At 44.2% G+C, this 21,928-nt stretch overlaps 1 protein-coding gene across 1 annotated transcript in view; it reads right to left on the reverse strand.

Moving 5' to 3' along the window:
* Window positions 1–19,715, reverse strand: part of kcnj19a (potassium inwardly rectifying channel subfamily J member 19a) — a 43,944-nt gene extending 24,229 nt beyond the window's left edge. Inside the window, exon 1 of the mRNA XM_051918923.1 lies at window positions 18,720–19,715. Coding sequence (XP_051774883.1) covers window positions 18,720–19,385 — 666 coding nt within the window. The 5' untranslated portion in view covers window positions 19,386–19,715. The remainder of the gene's footprint in view (window positions 1–18,719) is intronic.
* Window positions 19,716–21,928: the final 2,213 nt, after the last annotated feature.

Genomic DNA, 21,928 nt, shown 5'->3' on the forward strand with positions numbered 1-21,928 from the left:
GAATATTAAGTGGGCACAGCCTCCCCAAGGACTGCACCTTCATTAAACATTTACAGTCTACCATCTGGCTCTTTCTGTGGGAACATAATCTTCAGCAGCAATTGTGCATCAAAAGGGCATCACTGCTCAGGACATTGTGTGCCAAGACACGAGGGCACGCGCGCCAGCGGAGTACTGAAATGCATGTTAAAAACTTGAATGGTGTCCCTCGGTTGTCATGACCAGTGGGCAATCAGCCGGTGTGTGCAGATGTGGTAGGTCTGCTGGAGGCACTGGCAGCCATGTGTAACATCAAGTGTGGCGTGACAAGAGGAACGAGTGACGGTAAAAGCCAGGAGAATAAAAGAGGGCATCGTGGATACTGAGCATGTCATCATGGTGTGGGCAGTGAAACGGAGCAGGAAATCAAAGGTGACAACCCCCTAAGGGGTGTTTGGAGGAGGATGGAACCATTTAGGCATCTTGGAGAGCGTGGCCTCTTGAGGACAAGACGACACACGGGGATGCAACACAGCGCAGTGGCGGAGCTCTGCAGACATCTTTAGGTGACGTGACGAGCAGGAAAAAGATGAAGAGTGGAGAGTCGTGTGCAGAGGAAAATATGAGGGGGGCAAACAAGAAATCAGAAAAGTGCAGGGGCGTCCGTGTGATGAGACAGACAGACAGACCGTGACCAGCAGGGCCACACGTCACACAAAGACACAGGACGGGAAGAAAAGATTCAGCCAGGAGCAGGGAGGGCAGAACCTGTTTGTATAGCGCCACCCTCAGGCCTTGGAGAGAACTGGCGGATTGGAATCTCGAAAGTGTTTGTCAATATTGTTGTTGTGTAAAGTGATAGATCTGATAGATAGATAGATAGATAGATAGATGTGAAGGCACTATATAATCGATAGATAGATAGATAGATAGATAGATAGATAGATAGATAGATAGATAGATAGATGTGAAGGCACTATATAATCGATAGATAGATAGATAGATAGATAGATAGATAGATAGATAGATAGATAGATAGATAGATAGATAGATAGATGTGAAGGCACTATATAATCGATAGATAGATAGATAGATAGATAGATACTTTCACATCTATCTATCTATCTATCTATCTATCTATCTATCTATCTATCATATAGTGCCTTAATGTATCTACAGTGCATCCAGACAGTATTCCCAGCGCTTCATCACTTTTTCCACATTTTGTTATGTCACAGCCTTATTCCAAAATGGATTAAATTTGTTTTTTCCTCAGAATTCTACACACAACACCCCATAAAAAAAAAAGTTTACTTGAGGTTTTTTGCAAATTTATTAAAAATAAATAAACTGAGAAATCCCATGTCCATAAGTATTCACAGCCTTTGCTCAATACTTTGTCGATGCCCCTTTGGCAGCAATTCCAGCCTCAAGTCTTGTTGAATATGATGCCACAAGCTTGGCACACCTATCCTTGGCCAGTTTCGCCCATTCCTCTTTGCAGCACCTCTCAAGCTCCATCAGGTTGGATGGGAAGCATCAGTGCACAGCCATTTTAAGATCTCTCCAGAGATGTTCAATCAGATTCAAGTCTGGGCTCTGACTGGGCCACTCAAGGACATTCACAGAGTTGTCCTGAAGCCACTCCTTTCATATCTTGGCTGTGTGCTTAGGGTCGTTGTCCTGCTGAAAGATGAACCGTCGCCCCAGTCTGAGGTCAAGAGCTCTCTGGAGCAGGTTTTCATCCAGGATGTCTCTGTACATTGCTGCAGTCATCTTTCCCTTTATCCTGACTAGTCTCCCAGTTCCCCACAGCGTGATGCTGCCACCACCATGCTTCACTGTAGGGATGGTATTGGCCTGGTGATGAGCAGTGCCTGGTTTCCTCCAAACGTGACGCCTGGCATTCACACCAAAGAGTTCAATCTTTGTCTCATCAGACCAGAGAATTTTCTTTCTCATGGTCTGAGAGTCCTTCAGGTGCCTTTTGGCAAACTCCAGGCGGGCTGCCATGTGCCTTTTACTAAGGAGTGGCTTCCGTCTGGCCACTCTACCATACAGGCCTGATTGGTGGATTGCTGCAGAGATGGTTGTCCTTCTGGAAGGTTCTCCTCCCTCCACAGAGGACCTCTGGAGCTCTGACAGAGTGACCATCGGGTTCTTGGTCACCTCCCTGACTAAGGCCCTTCTCCCCTGATCGCTCAGTTTAGATGGCCGGCCAGCTCTAGGAAGAGTCCTGGTGGTTTTGAACTTCTTCCACTTACGGATGATGGAGGCCACTGTGCTCATTGGGACCTTCAAAGCAGCAGAAATTTTTCTGTAACCTTCCCCAGATTTGTGCCTCAAGACAATCCTGTCTCGGAGGTCTACAGACAATTCCTTTGACTTCATGCTTGGTTTGTGCTCTGACATGAACTGTCAACTGTGGGACCTTCTATAGACAGGTGTGTGCCTTTCCAAATCAGGTCCAGTCAACTGAATTTACCACAGGTGGACTCCAATGAAGCTGCAGAAACATCTCAAGGATGATCAGGGGAAACAGGAGGCACCTGAGCTCAATTTGGAGCTTCATGGCAAAGGCTGTGAATACTTATGGACATGTGCTTTCTCAGTTTTTTTTTAATTTTTAATAAATTTGCAAAAACCTCAAGTAAACTTTTTTCACGTTGTCATTATGGGGTGTTGTGTGTAGAATTCTGAGGAAAAAAATGAATTTAATCCATTTTGGAATAAGGCTGTGACATAACAAAATGTGGAAAAAGTGACGAAGCGCTGGGAATATCTATCTATCTATCTATCTATCTATCTATCTATCTATCTATCTATCTATCTATCTATCTATCTATCTATCTATCTATCTATCTATTATATAGCGCCTTTCATCTATGTATCTTTGTCTTGACATGTAATTTCTTCTTCTGTCACTTTATCCCCTTTATGCTCTGAAGTGTCAGGGTGGTCCGCTGCTCTTAATGACACATCAGCCTGGTCCTCCTTTTACTCTCGCAGCCCATTTTTGAACCCCAGTGCAGCCTTTGTGGCTTTTCCAGCAGAGCTCCTGTAAAACTGTAGAAAGTTGGAGGACGATTAGGAAAGACCCACAGGACAGGACCTTAAGTAAACGAGACACGCAACAGGGCTCATAAAATTTTATGTTATTTTAAATTGGAAGTTAGAAAGAAATAAACATTTGTAAAATTTAAATGGTGTATTCAGAATGATTATTGTGAACCCAAGGATCTGTTCACAAATTATAATTAACGACGCGGTCACGCTTGATATCGTTAGACATTGGGGGGAGCGCGATGTTTTTGCTCATATTTAATGTTTTTTTTGATGTCTGGAGTCAGTAAGTTTATTACAAGTTTTGTGTGAGTGGTTTGTAACTGAATATTCTAACGGCAGACACAATGATAAGACGGCTTGGATTTTAACTCAATTCGTTCTGTCTGCCTGACTCCGTGAATTGAATTGTTGTTAATTGTGATTTAGAGGGTGTTTGTTTGTTTGTTTGTTTGTGTGTTTGTTTGTTTGTTTGTTTGTGTGTTTGTTTGTTTGTTTGTTTATTCACATATTTTCTATAATGGTGTTTCCAGCTCGATGACTCACTCAAGTTTCAAGATGTGTTATCACATCTGCTGTGTTGCCCAGGTGGTCTACATTTGCATTTATATTAATTTAAATTAAAAATATAGGAAGTTTTTGTTGCTCGTATTTAAGTTTTTTATTTTTTGTTTTTAATGTTTGGAGGTCCGTAAACGTATTAAACACTTTCCGTAACGTCACACACGTGCACCTTTAATGCTCCTGCGAGGTGTGCACTTCCACCCAGTGACCAATGAGGGCGCTGTTTTCAACTGCCGCTTGTTTTCCATCCGCCGCTCCGATGTAAGAAATCTGATCGCAGTACTTTCGGAAACAGGCGCACAACGTAATCGTTAGTGTTAAATGAATGCTTTATGTGTATACAGGGGGTCCACATTTTCCATATATTTACACATGTTGGTCACTTTGACACTATTAGACTTTACTGTGCGCTATACGTGTGTCTCATTCAGAGACGGGACATATCTCATATCTGAGCAGCCCCGGAGGTCCAAGCAGGTGAAGTTGACTCCAATGGGCGCCAGTTGAGTCCAGCTTCACACCTGCAGAGCTCCGTCCGGCTTATGGGAGGCCTCTCTATCTCAAATAATGACGACCACCAGATAAGTCAACTCTCCGGGGTCTCGGTGATATCAGACTCGTGCTGTCCTCCACTTGCAGAGCGAGGGATCATTGAACCTCGGTGACTGACCTTTGTTTTGTCCAGTCATTTTCTTTTCTTTTCAGAATTAAAGGGGGTTCACCTGGAGGTATCCCTACTCTCGGACCCCTGTCCAAGCAGTCACTCGCAATCTATTCAGGATTATTCCCATTAAAATGTCATAATACGGCTGGAGTGCCTGATTCTTGGGACTGCGATGTTGGACTGGAATTCCGTTCCGAGTCTCGAAGAGCGCAGTATCAGAAACCGAGCGGGCTGATGTCAGATGTGAGAACAGAAGACCCCCCCCCCCCACACACACGAGTGAACATGGCGGTGTCACTGCCATGCCTGTTCTCATAAATAGACTGTATAATGGCATTCGACATGGCTTGCTTGACATCGCCGCACCTGCGACCCACATGAAGAAAGGAGGCGCGCGAATAGTCTGGTGTCGTCGTCACTGTCTAAACGGCATGAAATGAAAGTTCTTCAATCTGCTAAGAGAAAATTAAAAACAAACTGCAGTGAAATCATTCCAGTGCCACTCTTTTTTTTTTCTTGCATAACAGAATCTAATCATCTGATCCAAGACTCCCAACTGCTTGAAACCAAAGCGCACCAAAGCCCCTGCGGAGCCAAGGAGGGCGGCGGGCCGATCTGAGACCGTGAAATGGGATGGAAAGGCAAAACAGTCAAGGAATCGATGGTGACACACCGCAGCTACGAAAAAACAAAACTCGTCCACTAAACGTCGATCAGAGCTTCTTCGACACAATGGGGCTTGTCATCGGGATTTATCAGCAGAAAAAAAATCAAGGAAGAGCCAATCAATCGTCTGCCACAGCGAACTTACTGGGGGGGGGGGGCTTGTCTGAGGTCACCGATCAAATATCCGAAACTCTCGGCTTGTCGCATTTATTAGCCGTTACTAGAGGACGACAGTCAATCGGGGGCCTCGTTTGGGGAAAATCACACAATAAGGACGACAAGCGGGCGCCCCGGGGGGGGGGGGGGGTGGCACAAGGGCATCGACATAAATACAACCCTTTGTTTTGGGGTCTGTCAGTCCATCTATCTATCTACTGCAGATAGATAGATAGCTAGAAATGCACTATATAATAGATAGATAGATAGAGAGGCACTATATAATAGATAGATAGAAAGGCGCTATATAATAGATAGATAGAAAGGCACTATATAATAGATAGATAGAAAGGCACTATATAATAGATAGATAGATAGATAGATAGAAAGGCGCTATATAATAGATAGATAGATAGAAAGGCACTAAGTAGATAGATAGATAGAAAGGCACTATATAGTAGATAGATAGAAAGGCACTATATAATAGATAGAAAGGCGCTATATAATAGATAGATAGAAAGGCACTATAGAGTAGATAGATAGATAGAAAGGCGCTATATAATAGATAGATAGATAGATAGATAGATAGATAGATAGATAGATAGATAGATAGATAGATAGAAAGGCACTATATAGTAGATAGATAGAAAGGCACTATATAGTAGATAGATAGAAAGGCACTATATAATAGATAGATAGATAGATAGATAGATAGATAGATAGATAGATAGATAGATAGATAGATAGATAGATAGATAGGCGCTATATAATAGATAGAAAGGTGCTATATAATAGATAGATAGATAGATAGATAGATAGATAGATAGATAGATAGATAGATAGATAGATAGAAAGGCGCTATATAATAGATAGATAGATAGAGAGGCACTATATAATAGATAGATAGAAAGGCACTATATAATAGATAGATAGAAAGGCGCTATATAATAGATAGATAGAAAGGCACTATATAATAGATAGATAGATAGATAGATAGATAGATAGATAGATAGATAGATAGATAGATAGATAGATAGAAAGGCGCTATATAATAGATAGATAGATAGAAAGGCACTAAGTAGATAGATAGATAGAAAGGCACTATATAGTAGATAGATAGAAAGGCACTATATAATAGATAGAAAGGCGCTATATAATAGATAGATAGAAAGGCACTATAGAGTAGATAGATAGATAGAAAGGCGCTATATAATAGATAGATAGATAGATAGATAGATAGATAGATAGATAGAAAGGCACTATATAGTAGATAGATAGAAAGGCACTATATAGTAGATAGATAGAAAGGCACTATATAATAGATAGATAGATAGATAGATAGATAGATAGATAGATAGATAGATAGATAGATAGGCGCTATATAATAGATAGAAAGGTGCTATATAATAGATAGATAGATAGATAGATAGATAGATAGATAGATAGATAGATAGATAGATAGATAGATAGATAGATAGAAAGGCGCTATATAATAGATAGATAGATAGATAGATAGATAGATAGATAGATAGATAGATAGATAGATAGATAGATAGAAAGGCACTATATAATAGATAGATAGAAAGGCACTATATAGTAGATAGAAAGGTGCTATATAATAGATAGATAGATAGAAAGGCACTATATAATAGATAGATAGAAAGGCACTATATAATAGATAGATAGATAAATAGAAAGGCACTATATAATAGATAGATAGATAAATAGAAAGGCACTATGTAATAGATACTGTATCTATCTATCATTATATAGTGCCTTTAAATCTATGTATGCTTTTTTTATTTTTTAAAGATTCTACACGGTCCTGTTTTTGTATCTAGCCAGGTTTTTTGATGGGCTTTCCCTTTTATTGGGCGGTGCCTTTGGGACTCTAGCACTTTGAACTCCCCGTTCATGACAGTCATAGCGGTGGGGGTCCCCAATCCTATGAACTTGAAAGCCATTCGACTTCTTTAAATTGGTCTCCCAGAACATTCCGGAACAGATCGTCATCTCTTGACATTTCTCCATCAAAGTAGGCATGCCCAATAGCCTGACCTCTGCTGCCATCACTTTTGGAAGTGGGTGTGGCCTTCACCTCGTTATCCAATGAACAAAGCATCCTATCGTCATGGGCGGAGCCTTGGCTTGCCTGCTTGTCCCCGACCTCTCGTGTCTACCAGCAGTGATGATGCTGATGGCCGTACTTTATTGTAACACACACTGAGATGTAAAGAGTTGAGCCCAAGCACAGGTGTGTTTGTTTAGCTATGGATGACCAAACCCTGTTCAATACCCAAAACAGTGGCACTCGCAGAAAACAAGATGACACTGATTGAGTTTATAACATAATGATAAATCCCAAATAAAAATGAATGTAGAACATGATGGAAAGGCTGAACTCTGCACATTCCACAACCTCAGAAGAAACTGATTCAATCCTAAAGAAAACTGATTAAGACCAGGAAAAGAAAAAAGAGAATTCAATTGTAAGATCATCAAAGCAGATTCAAGTCTTTCCCGGACTGGTGATCCCCTAAATCAGACACAACGCCCCCCATTTGTGACGCCTAATGAGTTCCCTCAGACTCAGATGTGCTGGTCATTCATAGAATCCCCAGGCTGCCCTTTTCACGGCGACTCGTTTGTTTCTAACAGCACTGAGGTGATTACGGTGCTGATGAGGCGCAGCTCGACATGTGGGTCTGTAATAAATAATCGGCCTTTCCAGAGAGACGCCACTGCCGCCGCCGCCGGGGGGCTTAGCCTTTGCTACCGATTTGGTCAAAATAACATCAGGTCTGAAGGAGGAAGCCTGAGTTAGTGATAAATTGAAGAGACGCCTCATGTAACCAAGGAAGGCCGAGGCTAATGGGGTCACTCGGGGGGCTATGAGCGCCTCACTGCCCTCCTGCTCGTTTCACTTTATATTTCCTGTCCCCCCCACCACTCACTTTCTTTTGTCCAATTTATATTTTATTTTAGAGTTTTTGTTCTTCTCCAGTTCTTCAGTCTCTGCAGTTTGTATTAAATTAGGACTCTCAGGTACCGAGGGACTGCAGTTACCCAAGGGGACCACTCAAGACCCTTATCTGCTACAGTTAGGCTGCTGTGATCCTGATCCTTTATTAGATTTGGGCAAAAATTTAAAAAGTAGTGTGTAGCCCTTTGGGCTATTTTCTTAAAGACTGCTGAGGTCAGGGGTCCCCAAGTCAGGTCCTGGAGGGTCCCAGTGGCTGCAGGTTTTCATTCTCACCCTTTTCTTAATCAGTGAGCTGTTTTTGCTGTTTAATTCACTTTGTTTGAATTCATTTTAATTGACTCGCTCTTGAAGACTCAGACCCCTCAGTTGTTTCTTTTTCCTTAATTAGCAGCCAAACAAGAATGAGATACAAAATGAGCCAAAACAACTGGTGTCCATCACACAAGATCTGAAAATAAAGAAAGATGAGGGTCTCAGGTATACTGATCTGCTCAGGTCCATTTTAACAAGAGAAAATCCACAACCTCGGACATGTCTGCCATTACACAAGGAGAGCAGCAACAAGCCATGGAATTAAAGAACGAGTTTAATTAACGACAAGACTTGACGCCTGATTGAGCCACTGGTTGGAGTTTGAGGCCCTGACTTAGGTGGTCTTCTGTCGGCTAACCCACATCACGTTTCATTTCTGTGTTGCGTCATTGCATCGGTTTTGACGGATTATTGTATTGTCGTCAATACTAAACACGTAGGCAAAATTTGAAGACATCCGTTTCACCAAACGTGGCTTTAAAATGCAGGATTTGACCCAAGCAAACAAACAAACAGAGAAGTCAAGTGAAATAAAGTCGTTTAAAAAACACAAACGTTGAAAATGTCAAAATTACAAAAAGGCACAAAATGCAAATTAATCAAAACGAACTACAGAAGGCTGAAAAAAAAAATGCAAAAGAAATCGAAGGCAAAAACCAAAAGATCAAACCCCAAATGTTCAAAGACCCCAAAAAGAGGAAAGCACAGAAGGGGAGCAAGCAGGCACAGCTAACGACTCGGCAAAGAACACACAAAACACGCCGGATTATTAGTAACCAATAATAAGATTTTCCGTGAAAATGTGCGAACAAGAAAACGCGTACGCCCACACACATCACGTCGATCAAACCTGGCATGCGCTCGTTCCTACGGAGTTTACCTTTCATAAAACAAAATCCCCTCATAAATGTGAAAGAACCTCGAACGCCACCCTGACACACCCATATATGGCGCATGCTAATCAGCCTCATGCATATGCAGTCACTCTGCCTCAGAACGTCATTGGCTGGTAGAGCAGCCACCCACCGGCTGAAGCGAGACCCCGCCTCCTGCATTCAAGAAGATCAGGCTGCTGTGAGAGCACATGAGTGGCTTTATAGCGCCTCCCCTCTGTGTTCTGGGGCGTGAGGTGCCAGGGATTGAGCGGGCACACCTGGCACATATCACAACATTGATTTCTCTTACAATGAATAGTGAGAGTCATTTGAAACCTGGTGAGGTTGAGCCAGTTACCTCAATGACAAACCAGCCAGCATATCTGCCAAAGCCACTAAAGCCTCTAAATAATTGAATCACGGGGCTGACCCATGCCATCGAGTCGTGACGTTTGTCAGCCTGTGGGTAAGGAAGCAATGGGTTCAAATAAATTACAGAAAAGAAGCGACTTGGGTAAGGAGGCAGTTAGATACAAAAGAAAGAGAAACGTCTCCCATATTGAGTGTTTTACAGTTTGTGAATCAAGGACCTGAAAGAAAAAAGAAGGACCACCCCGGGGGCAAAGTAAGTTTTGGCATCTTTTATTAAATTGCCCATTTGTTGTTTATTATTGTTTGATTGCATTTTTATGAGGGAACCACAAAACCAGTGTTTCCAAAACAGAAGCTCATGGAATTCTTGGGAACACCGGGATAAATTGAAGAAAGAGATTAGCACCTCATGTTGGCATCACAGGTCACTGGCACATTAATGGATTGTCACTGCTGACAGTTAGCAAAAGCAGCTTCAGTCTCGTGAGATGCCCTCTTTGTAATCCGAATGCCTTGATTACATTGGCAGGACTGGACATTGCGGCAGATTGCCTTGTTTTATGGATGTGTGCCCACAGCATTCGAGAACTACGGGCAGTGCCCCCCTCACTCAGTTAATGGCTTACAGAACATCCGTCCATTATCCAACCCACTATATCCTAACTACAGGGTCACGGGGATCTGCTGGAGCCAATCCCAGCCAACACAGGGTGCAAGGTAGGAAACAAACCCCAGGGCAGGGCACCAGCCCACCGCAGGGCACACACACACCAAGCACAAATTACAATCACCACTGCATCTAACCTGCATGTCTTTGGACTGTGGGAGGAAACCCACGCAGACACGGGGAGAACATAACTGCAAGGCAGCAGCACTACCCACTGCGCCACCGTGCCGCCCGGCTTACAGAACAGCTTCAGCTGTCAGTGAGTTCCCTGAAAAATGAGAGCAGGCAACCAATCTAAACTGGCAGATAAGGAGAAAAACAGAAATCTTAGTGATTGGCAAAAACGGATATGAGAATTTATTAGAAATAAACTCGATCCATTAGGCTTAAAAGTCAAGACAGAGGTAAAGAATTTAGGGGTCATTATTGACTCGGACTGCGATGGGCTGGCGCCCTGCCCGGGGTTTGTTTCCTGCCTTGTGCCCTGTGTTGGCTGGGATTGGCTCGAGCAGACCCCTGTGATATAACAGGTTGGATAATAGATGGATGGATATTGACTCGGACCGCAATTTTAAATCACACATTAATCAGATTACCAGGATGGCATTTTTTCACTTAAGAAATATAACAAAAGTTAGATCTCTTATAACTTTGCAAGAAGCTGAGAAATGAGTTGACGCTTTTGTTTTCAGTCGACTAGATTACTGTAACGCACTCTTCTCAGGACCACCCAAAAAAAAGACAGCGAGTGCAGAATGCAGCAGCCAGAATCTGAACTAGAAAAAGAAAATCTGAGCACGTCACGCCAGTCTAAGCGTCACTACACTGGTTACCGGTGCCGTTTAGAATTGACTTTAAAATCCTGCTGATGGTTTACAAAGCCTTCAGTCATCTGCTCCATCCTGCCAGTCACCTTACACTCCAAGTCATAAATGTAGATCTTCAAATGAGGGTCTGCTTAGAATTCCAAGAGCGAAACTTAAAAAGAAGTGGTGAGGCGGGCAGCGGGCGGCCTTCTGCTATTAGGCACCTCAAATCAGGAATAGCTGACCGATAGAAATTTGCCAGGCTGATATGGTGGAGCACTTTAACTTATGCTAACGTGGCTTTCTCAGAGCTATTCTGTGTATGCATTGAATGATCATTTCAATCATATTTCCTCAATCCGTACTCACCCCCTACTTTCTTTGCTGTTCTTTTTTCGTGTTTTCCGTGGCGGTGATACGCACCACCTGATCAGGGTGCCATGCTGTCCATCATTGATGGATTGAAGACCAGAGGTCCACCTGACCAGCATCGTCAAATTCTTCCACATGAAGCCTGGAGACCATGAGGACTGATTGAGATCATTAATGTTAGGGGGGGGGGGGCTGGGTGGTCTCGTGGCCTCGGACCCCCTGCAGATTTTGTTTTTTCTGTCCTCCTGCCCATCGGACCTTACTTTATTCTTTTTTTTACTTACTATTGCCTAATCTTTTTTTTATATATATATTTTTCTTTTTTCTTTCTTCATCTTGTAAAGCACTTTGTATGAAACCGTGCAATAGAAATGAATGTTGTTATTATTGTTGAAAAAGACAAAACGCCGTTCAGTGCAAATACGCAGTGCTGGTCCGTTTAAATGGAAACTAAAATATCATCCGAGCGTCATATTCATCACTTTCGAGGTGTGACATTTTTGTCATTACCAGAATGGCGCAGGGATACGATTATTACGCGGGAGACGTCATTTAGCTGCATTTCCTTACATGACCAGAGGTGTCGCCATTTCCCCACATTCTCTGAAATGTCAAGTTTTCTGTAAATGTGCACATGTTCTCCTCTCAAGATATCTTTTGTAAATCTCAACGTTTGCATGGAGGGCTGCGCACACACATTTCGAGACCCTTTTTTTTTTGCACGTACACAAGTTTTATAAATTAAGCCCCTGGAGATGATAATCATAGGCAAACGATCCAGTCAGGGGAAAATGCCAGGGTCAAAAACCGTGAGATCAAAATACCCTGGCAACCAAAGCCCAGGGGCAAAGACAAAATGGAGGTGAAAAGAGTCTGCAATATACTGAGAAATACAGTATGAGATGTAGCATAACCCACCCACTTATAGTGTCACAGCCTGTCAGTGACAGTCACAATCTGTTTAGAGCCATAGGTGGTGGTGGGGGGGTCCCCCTTGGTGATAACGGCACTTAACTAAAACTAAATGGTGGCCACGTATGTCACTTAATGGGTTGACTGGCTCTGGATGTGGTCACATCATGCTAGTGCATGCTGGGTACTCCCGAGATTGTCCTGAATGAGTGTCCCCAAAATGATGGAGTGTCGTCCCCTCTGGGGTTGGTTCCGGGAGGCTCTCCAGCCCTCACAAACCCCCAAAACTGCACTAAGCGGGCTCTCTGTGTATGAACAGATTCATGTCAACTCAACTCAAATCTGATCTAAACGAATAGAAAACACGAGTCTCATTTTTAAAAAGTCGCACAGACCCCCCCCCCTCCCCGCCCCCCGGTAAGCCACCTCTGTTTTTAACCAAAGTTGCCTCAGTCTGCCCCGGAGGTCTGGGATTCAGCCACAGCTCCTCACGGCGTCTGCATGTCTCTCGTTTTCTGACATTAAAGCGCTCACTGAACTGTAATGACAGTGTCACACACCTCCGGCACAAGCCGTGATGTGACGGGCGTGCAGAAGTAGGGAAAAGTACGGCCCCAGGGGCAAACCCCCCCCCCCCTTGGCAGGAGCGAGTCGGAGCCTGGCACTCCATCAGTGCTCTCTGAGGCGGACTGGTGAGGGTCTCGTCTTTCTCATTTTACATCAGGACAGATTTCTACAGAATTCCTCATTGCTTGGCCAAGCGCCTTCTCCTTCATTTCACTGTCAAGATGCCAAGTAAAATAACAGTAAATGGATTTGGTATTAGGTAGCACGGTAGGTAATATCTTGCAACCTGGGTTCAGATCCCATTTCAGCAGCACAGCTATACAATATCCATGTGGGGCTTTTCTTCAAGGTACACTGAACTTCAAGATGCCCATGTATGTGCCCTGGCACCCAGTTTAGTGATGCCCTGCCTTGTATCAATGACGGCAGGTTAACTGCAACTCTGGCTTTGATTAAGCAGACTGAGATCATGGAAGGTTGAAGCAACTGACCCTGCTATTCACATCAGTGACCCGGTGGTGAGGCCTCATTGACTCAATGTCCTGGGTTCAAACCTCACGCGCCAGGTTCTGGGCCCTGTGGCATTTGTGCGGGTTTATGTCACAGCATTTCAGACACACAGGTTAGGTTAACTGCCAGTTTTGAGCTGACTCTGCACAAAGAGGCCCTGTGTTGGTGGGACCTCCCTGTGTGGACTTTGCATGTTCTCCCCGTGTCTGCGTGGGTTTCCTTCCACAGTCCAAAGACATGCAGGTTAGGTGGACTGGCGATTCTAAATTTGCCCTAGTGTGTGCTTGGTGTGTGGGTGTGTTTGTGTGTGTCCTGTGGTGGGTTGGCACCCTGCCCGGGATTGGTTCCCTGCCTTGTGCCCTGTGTTGGCTGGGATTGGCTCCAGCAGACCCCCGTGACCCTGTGTTCGGATTCAGCGGGTTGGAAAATGGATGGATGGATGGATGTTTGTGATACACCATCTGTTGGAATGACAAATGCAATACATTTCATTACTAAAAATGTCTGTGATGCATCATCTGTTGGAATAGCAAATGAAATGCCTATATCTCTGTTACAGGCCATTCGGTAAGGCGTTTGTTAATGCAATGCAAATGTTTGTGATGCACCAGGAATGACAAGTGCAATGTATTTTATTACTAAAAATGTCTGTGATGCACTATCTGTTGGAATAAGAAATGCAATTCATATATCACTGTTATAGGCCATTCGGAATGGCATCCATAATAGTAATATTAATGTTTGTGATGCAACATGTGTAGGAATGACAAGTTCAATGTATTTTATTGCATCAAATGTTTATGATGCGTCGTCTGTTGGAATGACAGAGACATTGCAACTGGCTGACACAGACAGACGCACAGACAGACGCACAGACACTTATCCTTTAATTTAGGTATATTATATGTATTACTGCGGTGGGCTGGCGCCCTGCCCGGGGTTTGTCCCTGCTATGTGCCCTGTGCTGGCTGGGATTGGCTCCAGCGGACCCCCTTGACCCTGTGTTAGGATATGGCGGGTTGGAAAATGCCTGACTGACTGATTATATTATATTATATTAATGCTGTGATAGACTGGCACCTTTTCATGAGATCGCTCCTGCATTGCATCCTCTACCTGCTGGGATGCCTGTGACACTGCTCAGGATAAAGTGTACTTAGAATATTATATTATATTATATTATATTATATTATATTATATTATATTATATTATATTATATTATATTATATTATATTATATTATATTATATTATATTATACATCCAGTCATGAACAGTCCTGCTAAACCCAGTTCAGGGTTGTGAGCACAGCCTACCCCCTGACAGCATCAAACCCAAGGCAGGTGTGGACCCCGTGTGGTCCCCCAGACCATCATAGACTTTCTAAATTGTGCTTTTCATAATTCATCTGTCTGTTTGAAAAGAACTGAAGCCGAATCTGCGGCAACAACATTTAGAAAAGGATTAGAACTAAAGCTGAAATTAAGAGTGAATTTGAGTTAGGGGGGTCACATTTATTAATATTACCATGAATATGATGTCATGAACCCAAGCTCACCCTCCTAAATAAGTCAAGCGCCATCAGTATATGATAAGCACACAATAATTAGTTTAGAACAGTCGTTGTGACAGGAATAAAGGAATTGTTTTTCAAACTTGGGCACTTACAAAGGAGCAATGCCAGGGCTGAAGGCTGCACCCACTGCCCCATCTTTGAGCTGGCGAAAAAAATGTAATTGTGTACACCGAGGGGCGCCAATTTATGTAATTGAAGAGTTGCGCGCTCCGGACATCACAGAGGATCCAAACTCCCCAGGTCGTCAGTGTCTCGTTTTGCGCGCCGACACCCGAGGGGCGCGCGCTGCGTTAAGGTCGGGGAGCCCCCTGCTGGTGTCGGCCCAAATAGTTTTATGGCTCGTTAAACTGCCCAAGGGTGTCACAGACCAAGCCGGTGTTTCTCTGAAATGTTGTCTTAACCGGGCTGTCCGGTGGCGAGTGGCGCACTGACAATTTGCGTTAACATAGCGCGCGTGACCGCGCCTGTGTGAGCGCGCCTGATGCGGACTGGCCTCCCGTCCGTGAATAGATAGCAGGGTCGCGGCCCCACAATGAGGTTCGGTGCTTTATAATATGAGTACACTCTCTGAAAACAGAGGCACATTCATCATGTTTTAAAATCTCAAATTAAATCGGAAAGCAACACCTTTCAAAATAAAAGTGTAACTTAAATCCGTAATGGTTAAAAGGCAGAAAAAAACGTGAAACGTCAGCAAATGACGACGGCGCAGCAAGTCTGCAGGAAATGAGGCTGACCGGAGCAAAAGTGAAGAAGAAGAGGGAGAAGAAGAAGAATCACAGCACACACAGCGCCCTGGTGATCTTTACATCAAAGACCCCCCAAACTCAAGGCTGACACCTCCCGGCCTTAACGGCGCTATATATAATGTAGTGAGCCTCAATTCTCTAGAATGTGAGCACCGCTATAAAGGTGGGTCAGGTGGGAAGGGAAGGTATGAAATACAGCGGGCACCTCTGAATTATAAAAGCCTGTCTTATACATCATCAGCCAATTAAATCCTGAAATGTACCATGTCGGAGCAGAGACGGGCTGAAGGCTTCCTTCTTTCACACCATTCACAAATTCAAACGGCAGACACAGATGACAGACTGGGCCTGAGGCATTGAGAGGGCGTCAGGGGGGAGGCAAAGGGCACCACAGACAGCTGCCAACACTCGCCAGGCGCACTTGGAAATGGTGTGAAGGCGGGCAACGTGTCAACCCCAAGGAAACAGCACGAAAATGAGGCAGCCATCGGCTCGGCAGCGTCCAAAGTAAACGTGTGAATACGAACGGGGAACGTCGGAAACGAACTTGACGGAAAAGGGAAAACCTGCGTTTACAAAATAAGAACACCGAATGAAACCATAAAGAGAAAGATGAGAGGAGACTTACAGACCAAAAACAGAGGAGGAACGGGGACACAGGAAATGCACAAAGTGCAGAAATGAAATAACAGAACTGTGTTAGGGCAGGAGAGGGAGAACTCATCATGTCAGCTGGCATCATGAACAAGATTACAAAAACATCCATCCATCCATCCATTTTCCAACCCGCTGAATCCGAACACAGGGTCACAGGGGTCTGCTGGAGCCAATCCCTGCCAACACAGGGCACAAAGCAGGAACCAATCCCGGGCAGGGCGCAAGCCCACAGGACACACATACACACACCAAGGGCCAATTTAGAATCGCCAGTCCACCTAATCTGCAGGAGGAAACCCACACAGACACGGGGAGAACATACACACTCCACACAGGGAGGACCTGGGAAGCAAACCCGGGTCTCCTTACTGTGAGGCAGCAGCGCTACCCACTGCGCCACCGTGCCGCCCCAATTACAAAAACAGGTAGATGGAAATGAAAGGCACCGTATGAGATAGATAGATAGATAGATAGATAGATAGATAGATAGATAGATAGATAGATAGATAGATAGATTAAATACACTATATAATAAAAAGATATAAATGGTATAGATATGAAAGGCATATGTAACAGATATGAAACATGCTATATAACATACATAAGAAAGTCGATTTAAGATATGTAGGAAGGGAATATACTGTGTTCTAGACTGATGATGTGCACTATATGATAGAAAATGTAGAATACAGACATAAATAAATATGAAAAGTATGGAAAGATGGATAGTTATGATAGACACTATATAAAAATACAATAGACAACCGTTAAAGTGAAGTAGAAATACTGACTGATGGACCTATATGATATACAGCAGTAAAAGAATCACATGAAAATCCTCGTAATATTTAGTGTATATGTGGGAGTTTGTGTGTATACTGTATATATTAATATATTAGAATAGTAGTGATTCTATTATATACTGTCAAATCATATAGGTCATTCAGTCAATAATACTACTGCACTTTAAACTATATGGCATTTAACCATATCCAAAGACCTTAAGACTATGGATAAATAGATGCATACCTATGAAAAGAACTATATAATAGTTATGAATAGCACCATAGATATTAAATGTGCCTGTTAATACCTATACAGTATATGAAAGGTGCTATAAGATAGGTATGAAGAAAAGGGACTATACAAGAAATTGATATGAAGTGCACTATATAATGGCAAATGTAGTATACAGATAGACAGGGAGGAAAGCTACTATATTAAAGTTAAATGGATAGATTTGAAAGGCGCTATATAACGTAGATGTGAAAGGATAGATAGATAGATAGATAGATAGATAGATAGATAGATAGATAGATAGATAGATAGATAGATAGATAGATAGATAGATAGGGAAGGCACTATATGATAGATAGATAGATAGATAGATAGATAGATAGATAGATAGATAGATAGATAGATAGATAGATAGATAGATAGATAGATAGATAGATAGATAGATAGATAGATAGAGTAAAAGGCACTATATGATAGATAGATAGATAGATAGATAGATAGATAGATAGATAGATAGATAGGTGAAAGGCACTATATATTAGACAGATTTGTCTCTCCATTAATCGACTGCCTCAGCCGCTTGAACTCGCACTAATTACGTTGCTTTATTGTTCTTTGTGCCCTTTTCTATTGTAATTCGCGTTCATTTCTCGAATGTCACATTAACATTTGAATTTACTTTTATACAAAGCCAACATATTTTATTTCTTTAAACACAGGCTTACCGTTTTGCGACATACGGTCATCACTCAAGTGCTTTTGGTTCTTTTTTTTTCAGAATGTCGCTGTTTTTACGTTTATTGTGACTTGATCAGGACAGCTTTGTGTATACGGACACGGATATGTTTGCATTTTGTATTTTTATTTTTTATTTTACCAATCTACAGCACATTCCTTAAACGTTTTTTTTTTGTTTCTTTTTGGAGTTTTTCTGAAAACCCCGGGTGTCCCCCTCCGATCCCATTGCCGGCCAGTCCCGTGTCCCTCGGTGACTCTCCGGTTTTCTTGTATTAATTGCAGACCTGATTCTGTCCTGCGCCTCTGCAGCATTTGATAAAGTTCATTATGGAAGACGCTATAAATCTGACATATCGCGTTGAATGATCGCAGTTACGTAGATTTCCAAGCTGCATTGCAGACCACACGAGCCCGTACCACGCACCGCTACCACCACTACTACTACTAATTAAAGCCGTTCCCTTTGCTGTGCCCTTCTAGGGGGTCGCGAGGGTCCGCAGGTGCCCAATGCCTACCTTGATCAGCTTGCAGCGGATCTGCGCCGACACCATATGGCTGTTTCTCAGGTTGCCCACCCTGAACATGAGGCACATCTTGCCGTCGCGCTGGGAGATGACCGCGTCGTGGCTGAACATGAGGGTCTCCGCTCGTTTCTTTGGCTGAGACATCTTGATGAACATGCATCCGATAAGGAAGGCGTCCACAATGGAGCCCAGCAGGGACTGGAACAAGAAGAGGATGATGCCTTCGGGACATTTCTCGGTGATGTATCTGTAGCCGTAGCCGATCGTGGCTTCCGTCTCAATGAAGAAGAGGAAGGCCGACGGAAAGTTGTACACGTTGGCCACGCAGGGGGTGTAGGTGGAATCGTGTGCGCGGTTGAGATCCCCCCTAATGTAGGCAATGACCCACCACATTGAAGCCATTACTAACCAGGCTATGGTGTAGGTCAAGATAAATATGAGGAGGTTCCATCTCCATTTGAGGTCCACTAAAGTGGTGAAGAGATCCGAAAGGTAGCGGCTGGTTTCGCCGCCGAGGTTGCCGTGCTGGACATTGCAGCGCCCGTTCTTGTCCACAAATCTCTGCCTCTTCTTCTTAACGGGGGCGGTGTAGCTTGCTGCTCGGGATGTGTTCACAACTTGGTAGTCTTCCCCAAATTTCCTCCTTAGTGCTGACATTACTCAGAGCCACGAGAAAGTTCTCACGCCAAATGAAAACTTCCTCCGAGGTGCAGCCGCGCGCGGTCAGAAGGCGTCCATCCTCCGAGTGGCCGACAGTGCAGACGAAGAGGGGAGGAGGAAGAGGAAGAGGAGGAGGTGAGGGGCGATCTGGGCATCCGCAATCGCGCAGGTCTTCCTGTGAGAGGGGCCGAGTTGCCGGGAGACCCTGGAGGGTCATGGACAGGTGGCGGAGCTCAGGTGACGAGAAACAGCTGGCAGGCGCTTCGGTGGTCTCTGTGCAAAACAGAATCGAATAAAAAACAAAATTAACGTCATGGGCGTTTTTGTGAAATTAGCACGCAGTACCACCCCCACCCCTCTTACAATGAACAGGTATAACAGCAGGGTTACCTCTTGGGGGGTCCTCCTCTGTGAATGCTATAGCTGGTCGGGTAGCTCTGGGGGTTCGGCTGTCCTCACCAAAGTCCTGGAGCGACGCTGAGAGTTAGTCAATGGGCAACGGAGAGATGCGACTGTCCTCGTCCAAGTGATGAGCTCACAATACAAACCTCAGAGGGTCTTGGGTTTTACTATGCCAGAGGTGGGCTCGAAACACGCAGGTCTGGAAGGGGGGTCCGGAACGATGGGAGTCCCCTGATGCTCGTGCAGTGCCAGAGGGACGGAGGCAGGATGAGTCCTCGTGTCTCCCCAGTATATGACGGCGGCGGGGGGTGCATGCCCTCTCTGTGCCCGTGCGGTGCCACCCACAGCCGACGCGCTCCGCTCCCGTCCACTTCGCTCCGCACGCTTACGCTGGGCTCGGGCGCCGACTGGCAAGAGGCATGGCTGCTGTGCGGAGTCGCGGGGCTCGGCGGGAACTGTGCACTATGACCAATACGGCGAAGTAAAAAGGAGGGGGATAATGGAACGTGCGACCCTCCGAACCAATCAGCGGGGAGAGCTGCTAATAAAGAGGGGCTCTCCGGGGAGATCCGCTATACTGCTTGAGCGCAGAGAGAGAGAGAGAGAGAGAGAACGAGCAAGGGAGAGTGAGTAGAAGAGAGAGAGAGAGAGAGAGAGAGGGGGTGGGGGGCCACTAAAGGAAGCAGCACAGCCCCCCCAATTCTACCGTTCAGCCACAAGCAAAAAGAGTGGATAAAAAGTCAGCTGTCATCCGAAAAACCGAACACCTGCACACTGCCGACATTCGTTTTGGAGGAGTGCCGATACAAACATAAAATAAATACATCAAATGTATAAAAACAATGCGATCAGAGGAATGAAGACGTTAACAGACGCGTCAGTTCGTCTTCACGTCATTTCTTTTGCAGTACTTTCGGCGACGAGTCCATCGGCACACCCTGAATGGACGCGCGCGGCTCCCCTTTGTCTCGTTTCATTGTTCTTCACGAGCGCGATTGCAGGCGATTGTTCGCGCGTACACTTCTGTGATTCAAACGGGTGAAAACAAACTTAATCGAAGTAGACAGCCCGAAACACAAACTCGGATTAAGCAGGCTCGAGTCTGCTACATCGACTTATAAATCGCAGTCACTGCCAGTCGCGTGTCACACCGGACATGTCACATTCTCCTTAGCATTCGCTGCAATATTGAACGCATTACTTGATTTATACATCACGGTGTAGAAGATCAACAGTTACTTGTGACGAAATAAGCAGAAGACGAAAAGACACCGCCGGAGTCCCCGCTTTGTCACACCCGCCCATCGCCTTGTTGTGATGTTTTTGCGCCATCACACTGCTGTATGGAGAGCTGGAGTTCAGATTTCCCTTGTCTTCTTATCGCGATTCTCTGATTCTGCCTCCCTTCCCTTTTTCTCTCATGTTTTTCAGAGATGATTTAACGAAACGAGTCTGTTTTCAGAAATGATTCTGGAACCTACAGTGATGTTAATTTCAGAAATGATTCATTTTATTTTGAAAAAGGCAAATACTGGAAACTATATGGTGATTCTGAACAAACATCCTTTAAAAAAAATCAACCATTTTGTGACTTATATAATCCGGTTTAAAATAATAGTAAGTACAGGATACAAGGTGGGAACTTTCCCTCGGCCGGGGCGCCCCCCTGATAAGGCTTAGTATCGGCTCACCAGACACTAAGGTCGGTGGACAATGGAATAAACATTTTAAAACTGTCCGGGGTTAGATTGAACATCAGCATCCCGAGAGTCGACGAGATTCCATTGGGGCTTCGTGTCCAAGGTGAGCGAACCAGCGGGGTGAATGAGGATCATACCGACCACCGCCGTGTCAAAATACGTTAAATGATACATTTCGACCAAAATGTCCACTGATGTCCCATCTAGGAACGAATCCAGTTTACTAACATTCTGAGCCAGAGAATGGTGTAGGTGTTGGCGGCCGCAGCACTGACTCCTGCTGGACATCGAATTAAACGTCACCTAATTCGGATGAGGTTTTCGACTCTTTATAGAGAGATACACTAAAGGCACTGTATGATAGATAGATAGATAGATAGATAGATAGATAGATAGATAGATAGATAGATAGATAGATAGATAGATAGATAGATAGAT

The sequence above is a fragment of the Erpetoichthys calabaricus genome, chromosome 14 (assembly GCF_900747795.2).
Source record: "Erpetoichthys calabaricus chromosome 14, fErpCal1.3, whole genome shotgun sequence".
Lineage (NCBI taxonomy): Eukaryota > Metazoa > Chordata > Cladistia > Polypteriformes > Polypteridae > Erpetoichthys > Erpetoichthys calabaricus.